The 20,194-nt window shown below is 40.2% G+C and overlaps 1 protein-coding gene across 1 annotated transcript in view; it reads left to right on the top strand.

Annotated features, from left to right (window-relative positions):
• ABCC4 (ATP binding cassette subfamily C member 4 (PEL blood group)) overlaps positions 1–20,194 on the top strand; it is a 201,756-nt gene that overhangs the window by 158,403 nt on the left and 23,159 nt on the right. The window contains exons 28-29 of the mRNA XM_070942649.1: positions 450–622; positions 3,294–3,399. Coding sequence (XP_070798750.1) covers positions 450–622; positions 3,294–3,399 — 279 coding nt within the window. The remainder of the gene's footprint in view (positions 1–449; positions 623–3,293; positions 3,400–20,194) is intronic.

Below are 20,194 nucleotides of genomic sequence, written 5' to 3'. Positions count from 1 at the left end.
CTATATCCATATCTTGTTAACTCATTTCAATCACTGAGTTCTGGCTTACCCCCCCCCCCCTCAATGTCATAAACCCATAATTAACTATGACCTGCTTATTTTAAAGCATTTTTTAAAAATAAGATGGTATGGATATTTTGAAATTAGATGCAAAGCATCTTAATGAACTTTAATGATTCTTGATGAATGTATCTTTTCTTTTATGTACTCTGAGAGCATATGCACCAAGACAAATTCCTTGTGTGTCCAATCACCCTTGGCCAATAAAAAATTCCTATTCTATTCTATTCTATTCTATTCTATTCTATTCTATTCTATTCTAGTCTAGTCTAGTCTAGTCTAGTCTAGTCTAGTCTAGTCTAGTCTAGTCTAGTCTAGTCTAGTCTAATCTAGTCTAATGATCTCTTACAAAAATTTAACTTAGAATTGCTGTTATGAACTGCTTATAGGTCCAATTGAAAGAAGCAATAGAAGACCTACCTGACAAACTGGAAGCACAATTGGCAGAATCTGGATCTAATTTTAGCGTTGGCCAAAGACAACTGGTATGCCTGGCCAGGGCTATCCTGAAGAAGAATAAAATACTGATCATCGATGAAGCAACTGCAAATGTTGACCCGAGGTAAACAGGAACTACAATTTATCTCTGGTATTATTATAATGTTGGTCCATTGTCATTATAATTTACATAGAGTCTCAGTGTCTGATATGAAAAATAATTAGAAAAATGCTTACTGCAGTGGTAAAAATCCATTATAAAAGCAACGATGTTAATAATTATAAACATAATAAGTAGATCATTACAGATGAACACAAATGGAAAAGTTGATTACTCTTAGAGAAATTCAAATGTTCATTTTGGCGAAATATCACTTAACTTAGTAATTAGTAATTCTTAACTTAGAATTACTGTTATGAACTGCTTATAGGTCCAATTGAAAGAAGCAATAGAAGACCTACCTGACAAACTGGAAGCACAATTGGCAGAATCTGGATCTAATTTTAGCGTTGGCCAAAGACAACTGGTGTGCCTTCATTATCAATGGACCTTCTCCAGACCTTCTTGCTTGAATGCTCTTCTCATCAGTCAGTCCATCCATCCATCCATCCATCCATCCATCCATCCATCCATCCATCTATCTATCTATCTATCTATCTATCTATCTATCTATCTATCTATCTATCATCTCTTTCTATAGCCACCCATCTCAGCAACTGACTGGGTGGCTTACAGTTCAATATTAGATTTAAGAAAATGCATAAAAATGATATTTCTAATCCAGGTAGCCCTTAACTTAAAACCAGCCACTTAGTAGTTTTAGGAACAACGAACCTAAAAAAAGGTACTTAACAAGTACCAGATTCAAAGTTCTGATGCCATCTCTTGCTTACATGGTCACTTGATTGCTTTTTGGGCACTCAACAGTTGGCTTGCATTTATGGTGGTTTGCAGTGTCCCATAGTCATATGACTGCAATTTATGACTTTTTCTGCCAGAAAAACGATGTTTATTCCGGTTTCTACTAAAAATGTGTCCAGAGCTATGGACATGGTGAAGGGGGAGTGAGGGGATGGTTTTGGGGGTTTTGATTTACTGAGGGAAAACCTGGACCTCTCAGATTCAGGTTTTCCCAGATGTGCCAGTTTACCTATTCTAGTAAATAGAACTTTGAAAAATGCTTGCTTCAGAGTTTTTACTTGGAGTTGGGGGGTTTTCTGGAACGCTGACCTATGACTATTGTGAAAAATAAATTCACTTAATCATCATGGCATTTGCTCAACAACTGCAGTTTTACTTAGCAACTGCCACAAAAAAATGTCAAAAAATTGGATTGGCCATCTGATGACCCATTTAACCAGCACAATTTACAAGCATAATTCCAGACTCAATTATGGATGTAAGTCAAGGATTATCTGTACTATATAAAGAACCAAATACATTGATAATTGTTTATGGAACAAGAAGGCAAAATTCCATTCTCTGTGATTTAATTTGATTTTTTAAATGAATAAAAAACATTTAAACGTAATTATTTAAAAGAAATAATAATTATATATATATATATATGTTATTTTATATAAAACACTAACTTTTTATTATTTAAGGTTGACCTATGGAAAGGAAATTCAACTGAAACATTCATCACTAATAATGGTTGTGTTGAGAAGCAAAAGAAACTTATTCCTAGAGTTGGCTCAATTCCTAGATATCTACTTAATAGTGAATATAAAATATATAAAGACTAGTGTAGATTCTTAATGACAATTGTAGCAACTCTTTATGAATATACTCTCCTTGAAATTTGCTTTATCTCTGATATAATTGGGGACACATCAAAGCTATTTTAGTGAGAACGTGAGTACCATGTTTCATTTAAAAGAGGTCAAATGTACCACAGAGAAAGAAGCATTGCATTGAGAAATGAATTATTTGAGAGATTGTACAGGTTGCATTAGCTAGCCTTATGGTAAGCAATGATGCTTTTGGGATGTTTGGGGCAAGAATTCTTACATTTCCTTGCCACTGGGTTAATGAAATTTGAAGTCAAAGGATTGTGTAGATCTGATGTAAACTGTCTTTCCACCAAATTAACTCTTCATGCAATCAATATTATTCATTAAAAGAATGGAGACTTTCAGACTCATACTCTGGCCTGAAATTTGCTCAGTCAATCAGAATAGAGATGGAAGGGACCTTGGAAGTCTTCTAGTCCAACCCCCAGCTCAAACATTTCAGACAAGTGACTGTCCAGCCTCTTCTTAAAAACCTCCAGCGATGTGGAGCATTCACAACTTCTGAAGGCAAGCTGTTCCACTGGTTAATTGTTCTCACTGTTAGGAAGTTTCTCCTTAATTCCAGACCAAAATCCTACACAAATTTTCTATCAAACATTACTATATGTTTATATCTGTCAGCAGATAGTATTTGGTCTGAACACTATAGAATTTGGTTATATGAACTAGAAAGCCCATTTGTCAGTGACATGCATTTTGCATATTTATTTTTAGATTCAGTCAAGGAAATATGGGGTTCTGTCAAACGCAATCCTCATTTTCCTTCTCCTCCTCACTTAGGAAATGACTGCCTGCAAAGGGCTATAACATGCTGTGTTGTAGTGTAACATAACACTTTGACGTGTCTAAAAGGCAAACATGCACTTTGCTGCTACAGTTTATTAAAACATGTTGACATAGAGCTATGCCAAAGAATGTAGGAAAACAAAGTGCCCAGAAGCAGAAACTGTTTTGCTTGTTGCATAATCTCTTCACATTACTTGTGTTGTTTATTTCAGAACAGATGAGCTGATTCAAAAGACAATCCGTGAAAAGTTTGCCCAGTGTACTGTTTTGACAATTGCACACAGATTGAACACCATCATCGACAGTGACAGGATTATGGTGAGCATTAAGGGAAAAGTATATCCCAGAGTAGCTGAAATGGCAAAAATTTTATGCAGACACTCCTTATTAATTCCCTTTCACTGAGAACTTTGGTCAAAGACATTTATAAGTATAGGTATACGTAATATGCATTGTCGGACACAAGTTGTGCATTTTCAGTTATGCACATGAGTATTGAGGCATGTGACACAAAACACCTTTATGAATTAAGAAGGAAAACTTAAATTTGATAGAATTATTTTTCCTTGACAGAGATAGGCAGAGACTGAAGAAAAAGTTGTTAGGACAAGTGGACAACTAAGTCAAATATCTTTCCCAATTTCATCTTCTCTTGGCTGAACCTCAACCTAACATGCAGGCTGGCAATCCAGGACATGGAAATCCAGGGCATCTGAATATTAAGTTGGAGAAGGGTGTTTTGCAATTGAGGAAAAGGGTATCAAAAGTCTTGTTGAATGCAAATCCTTCTATCCAGCACCAATTGTCATCAACCAAACATGGAAGTTTGAGGCCAGTAGTGACCCTGGGACCCCTGTTTTCCTGATTTATCTAATTATCAAAACTCCACAGCATGGTTTCCCACAATTTTGAGGTAGAAAAAAACACAAACATTGCAGTATATACTATAAAATAGATTTGGCATAAAATTCCAAGTTTTGTTCTGACCTCGGCTTCCTTAGAAAGTATACAGCACAATTTTAGTCCCCGCAAACCTCTTTTATTTATACAGTTGTGAATTATTTCCATTCACAGTCCGAAAGTCTTCTAAGCAGTCTTTCAGGGTAGTGTTTACAAACACCCACCTTATCTCCCTTGGAATGCTGCCAGACAACTAATTGCCAAACACAGAGCAAGGCCAAACTTAGCACAGAGTCAAACAGAACTTTTCCAAAGCTTTTACCGACCAGATGAACTAATTGCTTCCTGCAAAAGCTCACATCCCATTCGCTTCTCTTTTATGTCTTATGGAGGGGGCAATCATCTCCAAGCCTTACTCCTAAGTCGACCCTGTTTTCTTAATTGCTCCTGTCTTCTGGCAGCTCTGCACATGCACACACTGGGAACAGGCTCCCGCTGTTCTTCTGCCTCGCTGATGTCAGACTCCGGAGACTCCAGAGCAGCAAAGAACTACCAGATGGCCTTGGGCCCCTCTCTGCCTCTGATGCAGAGCCCTCGTACGAGCCTTCCCCAGACTCCAGGACTGGCCCACGTTCCTCCCCAACCTCCTCACTTTCTGAATCTGCTGCCAGCTCTGCTGGCTGCTGGTGGACATAACAAGTTTGTCCATGCCTGTTTACGACATGGTTTGGTCCACCATGGCCCTTGCCTACCCACTAAAGTTGGGAGCCAGGAAGAAAGTTCCCACACCTGTTCTAAATATGCCATTGGAACAAGAGAGTTAATGTTAAGTGCTGCTTAAACTAAACAATATCCTATGGTAGTTTACATTGTAAATTGTAATTTGTCGCTTCTTCAACCTGTTTTCTCCATAGCTACATAACTAATTGGACGCAGGTAATGGAATGTAGGTTTGCAAATCTGACCTTGCATAAAATATCATAAGCATGCAAAGGGTAAATGTGGATTTTGGTTGCATTTGTGACATTTTGGCAAAATTGTAACAAAAGACACTTATTTACTGACCAGAAGAGAAGAGGTGACTATTCACTCACCAGAAGAGAGAATTCTGCATGTGGCATAGTTATGACTAGATCTGGTAATCTAGTCTGCTTTTCTTATCCTCTTAAAAAGTACTATATGATATATAGGGCCACGGGCAATGGAGGTCCTCACACATTATTTCATCTGTTGAATTTTTTTTTTCTCTTTTGCATAGCATTGCTTATTGTGGAAGGTGTGATGGATATTTATGGGCAGTTGAACTGAATATATACATATATACATACATACATACCTATATACATTTCTATATATATGTTTTTCTTTCTATATATATAATATAGGGATGACTGTGGGATGAGAAAAACTGTGACTTGGAATGCAAAGAATAAATGAGTATGAACTAATAACTGAACTAATAAATACCAATACAGGAGAATATTTGTAGTTCAGGGTTGAAATGAGGGGTCTTGGTGCTCTCTGAGCTTGCTTGTTTTCTTGCAGATGTTTCATTACCCAAACTAGGTAACATCCTCAGTGCTAGTAAGGGGTGTGGTTTGCTGTCAGTTTATATTCTAGTGGCTTGCCCTGACAGTGTTGGTGGGGGTTGTCTTAGATATTCTTTGGTTGAGCTGTTTATTGTTGGCTTCTTTGGCAGTTTGTTGATATGGGTATTGTTTACTTGATTGTTGGTCTGATGTTAGTACTGGAGTTTATGCTTATCTGGGTCAATGGTGAAATCCAATTTTTTTTATTACCAGTTCTGTGGGCGTGGCTTGGTGGGCGTGGTGTGGCTTGGTAGGCATGGCTTGGTAGGCATGGCAGGGGAAGAATACTGCAAGATCTCCATTCCCACCTCACTCTGGGGAAGGATACTGCAAAATCCCCATTCCCTCCCCACTCCTGGGGGAAGGATATTGCAAAATCTCCATTCCCACCCCACTCTGGGACCAGCCAGAGGTGGTATTTGTTGGTTCTCTGAACTACTCAAAATTTCCACTACTGGTTCTCCAGAACCTGCTGGATTTCACCCCTGATCTGGGTGCTGACTGCTGGTGGAGATGTGCTTGGGTCTTTTTGTTCCCTTTTTGGGTGCTTAATTGTTTCTTTTTCATAGTCTATAGATGTTGTTAATGTCTATGTGTCTATTGATGGCTAATTTGTCAGAATACCAGACTTCTAGAGATTCCCTGACATTTTGGAACTTGGTTTGGTCCAGGATGGTCACATTTTCCCAATTAACACTATGGTTAAGTCTGCCTATTTGTTGTGAAATTAAAGAGTTTCCGTCATGTCTTCTGACTGACAGTTGGTGTTCATGGATGCGTTCTGCCAGTCTTCTGCCTGTTTGTCCTACATAGTGGTTGTTGCAGTCATTACATTGTATGTTGTGGATGACTCCTGTTTTTTCTTCTGGCGTTGCTGGATATTTTGGTTTGCTTAGAATGTTTTGAAGGGCTTTAGTTGGCTTGTGTGCTACGCTGATTCCATATGGTTGTAGTAGTTTGTTGGTGGTTTCTGAGATATTCTTGAATGTATGGTAGTGTAATTCTTTAGGGTTTGTGTTGGTTGTGCTGTATTGGGTTGAATGGTCAGGGACATTTTGATAAAGTTGTGTGAGTATCCATTTTGTTGGAATGTGTTGTATAGATGCTCCATTTCCTTTTTCTGCTGTTCTGGATTGCTGCAGTGAATTTAAGCTCACCTAAATAAAGTCCTTACACAGCTTCTCTTGAGGGAGGTTGGCTTGTTGCTTTGGTAGTGGATCCCCTTGTTGGTATGGTTGGTTTTTCTGTACACTTGCATTTTTAGTTTGTCGTTATGGTCTCTGCTGATCAGGATGTCCAGGAAGAGTAAGAAGTTGTTTTCTTCTTCTCTAATAAACTGGAATCCCTTAAATCTTGTATCGATGGTTCTGTGGGAGTTCTGTACTTGGTACCTTTTAATTATGGTGAAGGTGTTGCCTTCATATCTGATCCATATTTTGAGTTGTATTTGTGGCAGTGCAATGGCTTCTAAGATGTTGCATGATGACCTCTGCTCTAAGTCCTGAAAGCGGTGATCCCATAAATGTACCTTTATCTTGCTGGTAAATTTGTGCATCAAATTGGAAGTATGTGGTTAGGCAGAGGTTTATGAGATCCATAATCCTGGGTGTTTTAATCTTTGTGTATTTGGTTAAGTCAAGTGTGCTGTGGAGGAATGTGGTCATGGATTCTTTGGCTAATTCTGGATCTGAATGTGAATCAAATGAATAGATGCCTTTGAACTAATAAATGAAACAAATTAAAAACTTGACATGTTTGTGAAGTTGAGAGATAAATGAAAGATAAAATAAATCTGATTGAATTGACTGATTTTGTGAATAGAGTTGAGGAATACCTGCAGGGAAGGGAAGGTGTAGGTTTAATTTTAAAATGTATATCAGAAAACATGATTGTGTGTAATTTAGGTACTTGTAGGTTCGTATGAAAATTGGAATCCTTAAGGTAGTGTCATCTTATGCTCCTATGAATTAGATTGTATACATGGAAAAATTAGGAAGGAGTCTGGGTAGAAATTGTGTAATTTACTCCAGAACAAAAACAAATATCTTCAATTAGATGACATAAATGAGTAAGAAAAAATTCAGGAAAGGCAGAAAAAATTAATAAACCATTTTTTAGACCCAAAAGTGAATTAGAATGATGACCAGTGAGTATTTGCTTAGAAAACATTAGTTTTGGACATTAACGTCTACTAGTTTTAATGTTTGTAAGCCATCCAGAGTCATCTCTGAAAGGATGGGCGGCACAAAAATTTAATAAATCTATATACATATAATTAATGTCAATTTTGTGATTGAAAATTGACAGAATTAATGAAGGATGTAAAGGATGAGAAATTATGAGCATAGGACAGGCCATTTTTTAATGTCCAGAAAGGATCTTGAGAACAAAAAAATGAACTAGCAAAAGAAGAAAAGAAGTAATACCACCTTTAAAGCACTCCATGGCATAGGATCAGGATATCTACAGGACTGCCTTCTGCCACCAACAGCCTCCCACCGACCAGTTCGCTCCCACAGAGAGGGACTCCTCAGGGTGCCATCGGCCAAGTTATGCTGGCTGGCGACACCCAGAAGGAGAGCCTTCTCTGTCGGAGCCCCTGCCCTTTGGAATGAATTGCCCCCAGATATTCGTAACATCTCTGATCTCCGGGTCTTTCGCTGTGCCCTCAAGACCCTACTGTTCCAACAGGCAGGGCTGTCTAATTGAATGATTTTAAATTGGGTTTTAACTTTGGGTTTTAAAATTCGGCCAAAACTATTTAATGATTTTAATTAATTTAAATATACAATAAATATTGTATATTTATGTTTTCAATTTTGGCTGTACACCACCCTGAGTCCTTCGGGAGGAGGGCGGTATATAAATAAAATTATTATTATTATTATTATTATTATTATTATTATTATTATTATTATTATTATTATTATTATTTATTGGTTAATCTTTAGTGAGATTCACAGCCTTTGAGGCTGGTTAATAGCTCAGCAGCTCGAGTCCTAACCAAGGACCTAGGAACTGTTAAGGTATCGTATTATTATTATTATTATTATTATTATTATTATTATGTAATGAAACCAGAGGAAAAGTAGAATGCCTGCGAAAAATGAGTCCTGTATGAAAAAGTATTAGAAGGTTGACTAATCTCACAACAGAATGAAATGAAAGCAGATGTAAGGAAAGAGGATAAGGCAGCTGCTTGCAACAGCATGAAAAAGAATTGATGTTATGGAATGCCATAGAAGAGTGTTAAACTGATGGGAGATATGGAGAAGGATGCTTAGTGGAATGACGAAGAGGAAGAGCTGAAAGAGGTATACAAACCATACATGGAAGCAAGAGAAGGAAGATTGGCTCCTAGGCAAGAGATTAAAAAAACGGACTATAATCAGGAAGGGTATTTGTGCACACCAATTTAGCTACATATGTTTTTTATTCTTATTTTTTTTTTTTTTTGGCTTACTACTTCTTGCTCTAGAAGAGTTCTGTTTCAATAGGCTTCTCACATCTAATCAAAAACTTGCTCTGCTGGTAGTTGCTTATTCCCAAACTTTATCCAAAATATTGTTTTTTATCTCCCAAATTTGACCCTGATTATTCTCTATGAGAATCCATATACAAACTGTCCAGTCCAACTTGGTTATTCATAGAGAAGGTGTTCTAACAAGCTTTGGGATAGCTAATAAATTAACCTTTTGTGTTCTATTTTGACACCTTTAATTTAAAAAGATACAAAAGATGGGGGAATGTTGTGCCTGACATCCCATGGAACCACAACTAGTCACTGTGAATGATACTGTGCTATAATGGAGCACAATCCCATGTAGCATATAGTAATTTGGTGGTAAATTGATTTGAAGGAGCCTTGTTGGCTTGACTGCAGAATGTCTAATTTGAGGGCCACAATTATACCTTATTAGCCTCCTTCATCCAGGTGACCTGTTAAATCTAAATTGTTTTGGGTTTTTCCCCTCTTTAATTATCTTATTTGTCTCTATCACCATTTGGCAGTACAGATTCCTCACCTCTTTTGGGCGAGTGAGTCAATTTGAAATTAGAAAATCCATGATATGATCTCTATGGGGAATTGTTCATGATTTGCAAAATGGCTACTGCAGTCTCAAAATGCATGTTACCTAGCCCCTGGAATTAATGTCAGCTCCAACCTTTGCTTGAGCTGTTCTCCATCTTTATCTTCTCAGAAGAACCATGAAGTTTGTGTGGCATCCAAGTGTTGGAAATGAAGATGATTTTGGAGGCTCATGCTTTCAATTTGTTAATATTAAAAAAAACATTTTTTTAAAAAAATGGTTATTTAAAAAAATTAAATGGGGCAAGGGACCTAAAAAAGTAAAGGTAAAGGTTCCCCTGGCACATATGTGCTAGTCGTTCCCGACTCTAGGGGGCGGTGCTCATCTTCGTTTCAAAGCCGAAGAGCCAGCGCTGTCCGAAGACGTCTCCGTGATCATGTGGCCGGCATGACTAAATGCCAAAGGCACACAGAATGCTGTTACCTTCCCACCAAAGGTGGTTCTTATTTTTCTACTTGCATTTTTTACGTGCTTTCAAACTGCTAGGTTGGCAGAAGCTGGGACAAGTAATGGGAGCTCACCCCGTTACGTGGCACTAGAGATTCGAACCGCTGTACTGCTGACCTTTTGATCGACAAGCTCAGCGTCTTAGCCACTCAGCCACCACATCCCTGTTGCAAGGGACCTGGCAAATGTTCCATATGGGCTCCTCTTTTGGCATCCTATTGACTTTCAGCCTTTCCTAAAGATTCTTTATCTTAGTGTCTTGAAGATTCTTCTTTTCTCTGTAATGTATGAAGACGTAACCAGTTACTATTGATCACATTTGAGATTGTTCAGGTTGTAATTTAAACCAAATTTACCCAAATATACAGTATACCTCCAATTATTTGTGAAATAGAATGAGGCTCTACAGCAGGGGTGTCAAACTCAAGGCCTCTGCCAATGAAAATGGAGCTCGCAAGGGCTGTGTGCGGCCCTCCCGAGCTCTGTTTTCACTGGCAAAGGGTTGCAGGAAGCCATCGCAGCCGAAAATGGAGCTTACGAGGGCTGCAGGCTTCCTTCCCGAGGTCCGTTTTCACTAGCAGAGGGTTGCAGGAAGCCACTGCAGTCAAAAATGGAGCTCGCGAGGGCCATAGGCAGCCCTCCTGAGCTCTGTTTATGCTGGCAGAGGATTTCAGGAGGCCGTCGCAGCCAAAAACAGAGCTCAGGAGCCCGTTTTTGCTGGCAGAACGCTCGGGTCATCACAGGAGCCCCAGACATGAGTGATCGAGCTGGCCATTCACACCCTGGCCACGCCCCCCCCAAGCCCCTCCAAGGTCAAACACAACCCTGATGCGGCCCTTAATGAAATCAAGTTTGACACCCCTGCTCTAAAGTGATGTCTACATTTTCCAATTTTGCAGTGCAGTTCTTAATTTAAAAAAAAATGTGCAGAAATTGAGGATATGTGAGTTAGTTAGTTAGTTAATTAGTTTATTATATTTATATACCGCCCTTCTCCCGAGGGACTCAGGGCAGTGAACAGCCATGGTAAAAATAATATACAACAAAAGTTAAAAGCTTATTAAAATAATTCAATCATTCGGCCAAATTTAAAATATCCAACTAAAATCATTTTAAAACCCCTATCAAAACCCAATTTAAAAAACCTTTATCCTGTCAGACCAGCTTGCTGGAATAATAGGGTCTTCAGAGCGCGACGGAAGGCACGGAGGTCGGGAATCCTTCGTATGTCCGGGGGCAGTTCATTCCATAGGGCCGGGGCCCCCACAGAGAAGGCTCTCCCCCTGGGGGTCGCCAGCCTACACTGTTTGGCTGACGGCACCCTGAGGAGGCCCTCTCTATGGGAGCATATTGGTTGGTGGGAGGCAATCGGTGGCAGAATGCGGTCCTTTAGGTAACCAGGTCCTAAGCCATGGAGCGCTTTAAAGGTGGTAACCAACACCTTGAAGTGCACCCGGAAGACCATCAGGAGCCAGTGCAGCTCGCGCAAGATGGGTATTACATGGGAGCGACAAGTCGCCCTCATTATTACTCGCGCGGCTGCATTCTGGACCAGCTGGAGCCTCCGGGTGCTCCTCAAGGGGAGCCCCATGTAGAGAGCATTACAATAGTCCAGATGGGAAGTGACGAGGGCGTGGGTGACTGTGCACAGGGCGTCCCGATCCAGAAAGGGACGCAACTGAGGGAGGCAAGATGCCCAAAAGGTGCCTTGTTATTAGGAAACAAGTATATGATTTGGTCACCCAAATTTCAGAGATTATTTAAGAGACATAATTGTATCATATATTTAAATAGGTTTTCTAATCAAAAGAAAATTTATTTTTTTTGAACCTTTGTCAGGAAATATGAATAATCTTTTGGTTCCAGAGGAATTCCCTCAAGTTTTGACTCATTAATAAAATAAGAGCAACAATGTGCAATAAACAAGCAAGATCAAAAATGCTTTCCTAATAAGGGTGTTTTCTTATTTTCATTAAAATGGCATAGTCTTAATGATACATAATTATTTGGGTTTGTTTGATTCAGTTACTGCAGAATAGAGACGAATTAGACCTCTCCATTCATCTCTTATTATTTGTTGTCTGATTACTGTAAATGTTTTATGAAGCGTTTTACAACCTAATCCTTGAAAACATTCTTCTTCTTCATCCTTATAAATTATATAATAGCTCTGTTGGTGAAATATTTTGAATCATAGTGTACTTCATGTATAAGATCATTTGACTCTTCGCATCAAATATATTTTAAACATTAATCTCATCTTTTCTGGGAACAATTCATGTTACCCTCATAATTGATGTTCATCTTGTGATCCATATTCTTTAGTCCAGTTCCTTGGACCTTCCAACAGGGATGCTATTCAGCAGGTTCTGACAGGTTCTGGAGAACTGGTAGCGGAAATTTTGAGTAGTTTGGAGAACCGGCAAATACCACCTCTGGCTGGCCCCAGGGTGAGGAGGGAATGGGGATTTTGTAAGAGGAGGGAATGGGGATTTTGTAATATCCTTCCCCTGCCACGCCCACCAAGACACACCCACCAAGCCATGCCCATCAAGCCACACCATGCCCACCAAGCCATGCCCACAGAACCGCTAGTAAAAAAAATTGAATTCTACCACTGCCTTCCAACACGATACTTTAATAACTGTGAAACACAGCCAGAAGAGATTTGGAAGAAGTCACATCATTGTTTGTAAGATGTAAACTGAATTTTTATGCTGAGCTTTTCTTTCATTTCATCATGGCAAACTCTGTAACTTAAGGGTTGCAAGAAATCCTGGGGAACCATCTACTGCAACCCCCTGCCTAGCATAAAAATCACAGAAAAAGAGCTGTATCAGAACACTATCTGGCAGGGTGAGAATCCACTGTAGTACCTAGCAAGCTAAACAACTGGGCAGAAGGTACTTACATGAACAAGGTAGAATGGATACCCACCAGAGGTGGTATTTAGCAGGTTCTGACCAGTTCTGGAGAATTGGTAGCGGAAATTTTGAGTAGTTCGGAGAACAGGTAAATACCACCTCTGACTGGCCCCGCCCTCATCTATTCTCTGCCTCCCGGGTCCCAGCTGATCAGGAGGGAATGGAGATTTTACAGTATCCTTCCCCTGGAGTGGGGAGGGAATGGAGATTTTACAGTATCCTTCTCCTGCCATGCCAACCAAGCCATGCCCACCAAGCCACGCCCACACAACTGGTAATAAAAAAATTTGAATCCCACCACTGGTACCCACAAGCATTTATTACAAGATGCTTGCAAAGGAGAGAAAGGAAGAAAGAAGGTATGAGACCAACTGTATGGCATACCCTGCCATACATCAAAAACATTTCAGAAGCAGTAGAACACAGCTTCTGATATATGCAAGTGGGTATCACATACCATCCAGAGACTATCATACGAGGACAAATCCTGCATTGCAAAGGTCACCTGGAGGTGGGAGATACTTCTAATGTAATCTACCAGATCCCCTGAGTGGATTACCCCTGTGACTATGTAGGACAGACAGGAAGGAGGCTAACCACCAGATTGAAAGAAAACAAGTGAGTGGTCAGACGAGGAGACCCAAACTCATTGGTAGCCTCACACTACAATGTACAAGGACATACATTAAATTTTGCAGCTATTAAGATTGTTGGCTGTGCAGGCACAAAGATGCCTGCACAGGGAAATGATTGAAGCCTGGGAAGTTGGCCTCTTGTCAGTCAACAGGAGTGCTGGTTCACCACCAGCTTATCAGGTACTTAAGAGCCCAAGGTTTGGCAGCACAACGAAACAACAGCCAATCGCCAGCCATCAACACACCAGCCAATGGGAAGGCACCACATTTTTTTTTAATTTGATTTATATGCCGCCCTTGTCCGGAGACTCAGGGCGGCTTACAATGCGTTAAGCAATAGCCTTCATACTTTTGTATATTTATACAAAGTCAGTTTATTGCCCCCACAAACTGGGTCCTCATTTAACCTACCTTAGAAAGGATGGAAGGCTGAGTCAACCTTGAGCCTGGTAAGAATCGAACCTGCAGAAATTGCCAGGCAGCTGTGTTAATAACAGGGTGCATTAGACCACTGTACTACCAAGGCTCTTCACATAAATACGAAGCATAGAATATCTCAAAGCACATATTTCAGTAGAGAGAAGTTCCCTGAAGATGAGCTCCAGCATGAGTCCAAAAGCTCAGAAGACTAAACTCTGGTCCTGGTGGCCAACCCAGATTAGATCTTGCAATTTACTTTTTGTAAAGATTTTGTAAAGAAGTAAGGTATATTGGGGTTTGGGGGAGAAATGGGGGATATAGTAGGAAAATCTGAATTTGTAATCAACAGGACACTCCTCTGGTCAGTCTGCTCTATCTTAAAATCAACCAGAAACATGGAGTCTGAAAACCTGAAGTACCAGCATCTTGACTTTCAGAAGACAGTCTTCAAAAATTGAGCAATGTTTAGCAATGGGCGGGCCAATTTTTCTTCCAGCCTTGTATTACATTTATATACATTTCCTAATGATCAGAACAGAAAAGTAGGTTGCACAGAAGCCAGAATGTCTGCCATTGTTTTGAGATGTAATGAATACTCTGTGTGAGCAGATCTAATCTTAAGATTCCTCTGTGAAAACAAGTGAGAACTCTCTCTGAGATGTTGGCACCGTGATTTAACGTTCTTGGAGCAGCCATTGAGGGATTACAACATAAGAGGTTAATTTTGTGGCTTGCATCTTTGTCATATAAATTTGTTTTGTTTTTTAAATTTAATCCCAGATGCTGTGGGAGGTTCCTTTGGATTTTAATACACAGGAATGGAAAGAAGTTTCTACTCTTTCTTTTCCAGCCATAGTCTGATTAAAATGGTTGCCCCTGCACTTCAAATAGAGATTAAGGGAGGTGAGAGACAAGCCAATTGGTCCTAATTATTCTTTCTCTTCTCTCTCACTTGGTTTGATGAAATGTATTTCTTGTATCAACTGATTAGAGAGACCTGCATTTCTATGCTGATTGCTTCATGAAGAAGCAAAGTGCCTCAGTTTTATAGGCTTATTTGCAAGACTATGTCTCAAATCATTTTATCACTTCAGGTTAATGCAGGTCTGTTTTTAGATTGAAAGATTTTTAATAACTATATGGTAGAGATAAACTTGATTTGTCAAGTTTTCTATCGTTGCCACCAAGATGAAGTATTACATTCTCTGTGTTCTTTCAAATAGTTGTCCTTGTGTTTATAGCAATTATCGTGTAGTTGGGTTTGCTGTTCGCTATCCATACCATACTATATCCATGTTTTGACCTACACCTTGCTAACCTTTAGATTGGTGGATGGAATGTAACAGGATGAGAGCTCATTAAAGCTAATTAAACAGTTGCAGATCTTCTCCCTCCATAGGTTATTCTCCTGGTACACTGCAACATGTACACCTCCTCTCAGTAGGAAAGTGTAAATGAATTGGAAATAAATTAGTATACATGGAGAATACTGATAGTCTACAGCATGGGTGTTAAACTTGCAGCCTGCAGGTCAGATGTGTCACATGCTGGCCACGGCCACCCCCAGTTTAGCGAAGGGGAAAAAGTCATCATACATCACGTGACGACACAGGTTTGGTCTACAGCAGTGGTTCTCAACCTTCCTAATGCCGCGACCCTTTAATACAGTTCCTCATGTTGTGGTGACCCCCAACCAGGGGTGGGTTCTAAATTTTTTTTACTACCGGTTCTGTGGGCGTGGCTTATTTTATGGGTGTGGCTTGGAGGTCATGTGACCGGGTGGACGTGGCTACCTGGTCATGTGACCCGATGGCCATGGCTATGTGTATAGGGACTACTCAGAGGGCTGAAAAAAGTCATTTCTGACAGGTCCTCACACTTTTGACTGGTCCTCACACTTATGACCATCCTCACATTTATGCCTGTGCAGCATTCTTAACAACCATGTCACTTATTTCACAACTGCTTCTCTTCAACATGGTATAAGATAGGGCAAAAAACGTAAAATGTGAGGACAGTCGTAAATTCGAGGACTGGTCAAAAGTGCGAGGACCAGTCAAAAATAACTTTTTCAGCCCTCTGAGTAGTCCCTGTGCACAAAAGGACTACCCAGAGGGCTGAAAAAAGTGATTTCTGACAGGTCCTCGCACTTTTGACCGGTCTTCGCAGTTATGACTGGTCATCATTTATGCCCATTGTACATTCTTAACAACTGTGTCACTCATTTCACAACTGCTTCTCTTCACCATGGTGACAAGATAGGGCAAAAACATAAATTGTGAGGACAGTCGTAAGTTCGAGGACTGGTCAAAAGTGCGAGGACCAGTCAAAAATAACTTTTTCAGCCCTCTGAGTAGTCCATATGCATAAAAGGATACAGCAATAGAGAAGTATGAAGGAAGGGAAGGGAAATTAGAGGAGGAGTGAAGAGAGGGAGAAAGAGAGGAGGAGAAGGAGAAAGAAAGAGAAAGTAGGGAGAAGAAGAAGAGGGGGGGAAGAGAAAGTAAGTAAGAAAGAAAAGACAGAGGTGGTAGGTTTGAGGAGAAAGATTGCTGTACAATAAAAAAGATGAAAGGGAAGAAAGCCAACCCCAAACAAATATAAAGATATTAAGATAAAGAATGAATTGTTAAACTTTAAAGAATAAAAGAGAACAAACAGGAATAAATAGCAATAATTAGAAGCACACATACAAACATACAACGTATTTTCTTTGAACAGAGTATTTGGCCGGTTCACAAATTTAAACAGTCGTAGGAGGTTAGCACCCACCCCTTTCCTAGAAGAATGAAATATTTTGGGAAATATTAAAAAGGCAGAATATTATATTTCCCTGGATGAGAAATGGAGAAGCATATTTTACAGACAAAGCAGCTCCTACCTTCCTGCCCCCCACCCTTTGTTAATGGGCCAGAGGCAGAAAGTCAATCCTTTGTCAAAGGACATTTGCAACACAATAGCAACAGAAACTAACACAATGGGCCCCATCAAGCCATGTGATCCTGTCCAACATTAAACCATCTTTCCAAGCAGTCTCCATGTTTCCAGTGTCTTTTTCCCCACTTGGAGCAGAACCCAGGAGGATATTTCTTCCAACACAGTATTTAGTCATTTCAATTAAATTTACAATTTCTATATTTCCTTTTTACCATATTTATTCCTCATCTATTTTTTTAAAAAACCAATATTACCCTTCATCCTCATCTCTAATCTTAATCAAATTCAATTTTTCCCTTCTATTCTATATTATACCCCTTCCCATTGTCATCTATTTTTATATCCATCCTCACATTGGTTAATTATGTAATACAGTTGTTTAATACAAATTCAACATTTTAATATAAATCAATTAGTTATATAACTATCTTTTTTGTATATTAATCAATATGAACATGAATATTCCAATTATTTCCATGCAATCCAATTTCTTACAAATCAATTAATTATATTTACCAATACTAATAAACCAAATAATTTCCCCCATATATTCCTCCAAACCACAACCATTTCTGCTTTCAACACAATATACAATTAATAGTATCTCGATTATTACAATTCCCTAAATAGAGCTTTTTTTCTTTTGTGTTTTAAAATCTTGCCCTAAAATCTTGCCCTAAATTTCCCATTGTTTGCAGTTTTGCACCTACCTTTTTTGGTGAGGAAAAAGAAAAAGAAATCTCTCTGCCTCATTTTGTCACGTTGCAGAAAAGACCCTTCTTTAGTTTCAATTTCGCTTTTCAGCATAGGTAGGGGAAAAAAAAATTGCTCCAGGAATTTACCTCTTTGCAGCTAGCTCTTTGAAGCCCCGCGGCAAGAATTTAAAGTTTTTTTTCCCTCTAGCCACCAGCTGGGACTCCGGAGGCAGCAATAGATTGGGAGTGGGCGGGGTAAGCGAACGGCGACCGGGCGATCCAACAGAGGCAGAGGGTGAGGGTGAGTGAAGGCGTGGCGGGGGGTGAGAGAGGGCTTTGGCGACCCCTGTGAAATGGCCGTTCGACCCCCAAAAGGGTCGCGACCCCCAGGTTGAGAACCGCTGGTCTACAGCATGAACTCCCTTGGTCAATACAATTGCAGAAAATCAAAATGGTATGTTGGCAGTTTGCCAGGCCCAACTCCTGAGGTCCAGTCAGTAATAGGAACCCCATCCATTCATTGGGTAGCTAATTATTGGTTGCTCATAAATTGTAAAATATGCCGACCAAAGGTAACAAAATCATTTTAGGAAACTGGGATGAGTAGCAAGAGGAAGTGGCCCAGTGCTAAGAAGTGACAATCCTGCGGTTACAGCAGTGGTCCCCAACCTTTTTATCGCTGAGCGCGCGCAGGGGTGGGGGCACGGCCCAGGAGCTTTTGCGCACGGCCCATTGCGCACGGCCCAGGAGCCTTTGCGCTGCAGCGTTCATGTCCCCCGGCCGCTGCGCGGCCCGGTGCCAGGTACTCCACGGCCCGGCACCGGTCCGCGGACCGGGGGTTGGGGACCACTGGGTTACAGGATGGACTTAAGTCTCCATCAGTGTGAATTTTGAGCAGAACAATGCAGAACAATGCAATGTCAATGCAGCTTTGCCGATGCCAGTCACATGGCAATCCAGCTGCTTTCCTTACAGGGAGAAGTGAAATGGCAGAGACGTACAGAGAGACGTACACCACTGAGGAGAAACCTGTACAGGGAGTATGGCAAAATGCTGTCCACTGAAAATGTAGTTGGAAAACCATCAAACTAGTGAGTCTTGTGGTGGTTGTGTACCCATAGAACAATAATAGTAAAGGCAGTTTATCTCCTCTTGTATTATTCAAAGTCTATCAGAAAGGCACATGATATAGCAACTTCTCCCTTCTATATGCTACTTTAGAAGCAATCTCTTCTTAGAGGAGGAAAAGAAAAACCTACGAAGTAAATTTGAATAGCAACGTAAAAAATATGATAGAACCCTTCCCCCTGGAACTTCACTATGGGTAGATACTGTTTATGTAGAAGGGTGGAAATGGTATGATTTTAGGAGGTCTTTATCAGATGCCTTCAGATACAGAAGAAATTGCCACTCCTGAAATTGATTCAGTGAAATGAATCTTCTTAGGGCTCAGATAAGTTGCACCATCTACCAGTTAGCCTTAGTTGATTTTGGATATGATTTTGGATATTCCACTTAGGAATTCCAGAGCTGATATCTACACTAGGGATTTGTAAAGCATTCTGGAAGAAATCAAAAACAAACCATTTCTATTGTTTTGTGAAGGAAAATATGAATGCGTGAATGACATCACCCAGAGATGGATTCAATTTGGAGCTTTTCTTTTAAGCCCCAGGTCATAATGGTGCTGAATACAGCAAGCTAAAACAATTTACATGCAATCCTGCTGGAATATGTCTAGCACTTGATTCATAGCCACCTGTTCAGAGAGCATTCAAAATTCTGATGACAATGAACAAGGCAGATTTATGGACCTTCTGTGAAATTATAGCCATCACAGTGTCCCTGTGGCTACTATTTGTGGCCTTATCTTCCAGCCTCTCATAAACAACATCAATGGGGAAGCTAGCAGAGATGTTTGTAAGTTGCTCCTGTAAGTTGCTCCCTCTGCTTTTTCTCCCAAGCAGCCTCCCAGCCCCTGCCCATGGCACTCTCTCTCATCCATTCGCACTCCTTAGCTGGGATGTCTTCCCCCTTAAAGATCTGCATGGTCTTGAGGTTATGATGGCTTTACAAGAGCCCTGGTGGTGCAGCAGTTAGAATGCAGCATTGCAGGCAAACTCTGCCCACAGCCAGGAGTTCGATCCTGACTGGCTCAAGGTTGACTTAGCCTTCCATTCTTCTGAGGTCGGTCAAATGAGAACCCAGATTGTTGGGGGGTAGTATGCTGATTCTGTAAACCACAGCTCTTAGAGACGGCTGTAAAGCACTGTGAAGCGGTATGTAAGCACGAGTGCTACTGCTGTTTACAACCATATCACTTAGCAATGGCAATCTTAGTCCCAACTGCAACAAGAAGAGCTACATTTTTATTTGATCACCCTTCTTTGGGTCAGTGACTGACACAGTTATTGTGTGGCTATGTTTAAGTTTAAGTTTATTTATTTGTCAAGCGTGTATAAGATTACAGGTAGA

Source organism: Pituophis catenifer, unplaced genomic scaffold, assembly GCF_029215685.1.
Source record: "Pituophis catenifer annectens isolate HBS135680 unplaced genomic scaffold, rPitCat1.0.hap2 SCAF_4, whole genome shotgun sequence".
In the NCBI taxonomy this organism is placed as follows: domain Eukaryota; kingdom Metazoa; phylum Chordata; class Lepidosauria; order Squamata; family Colubridae; genus Pituophis; species Pituophis catenifer.
This window is presented reverse-complemented; position numbering and strand designations above follow the sequence as displayed.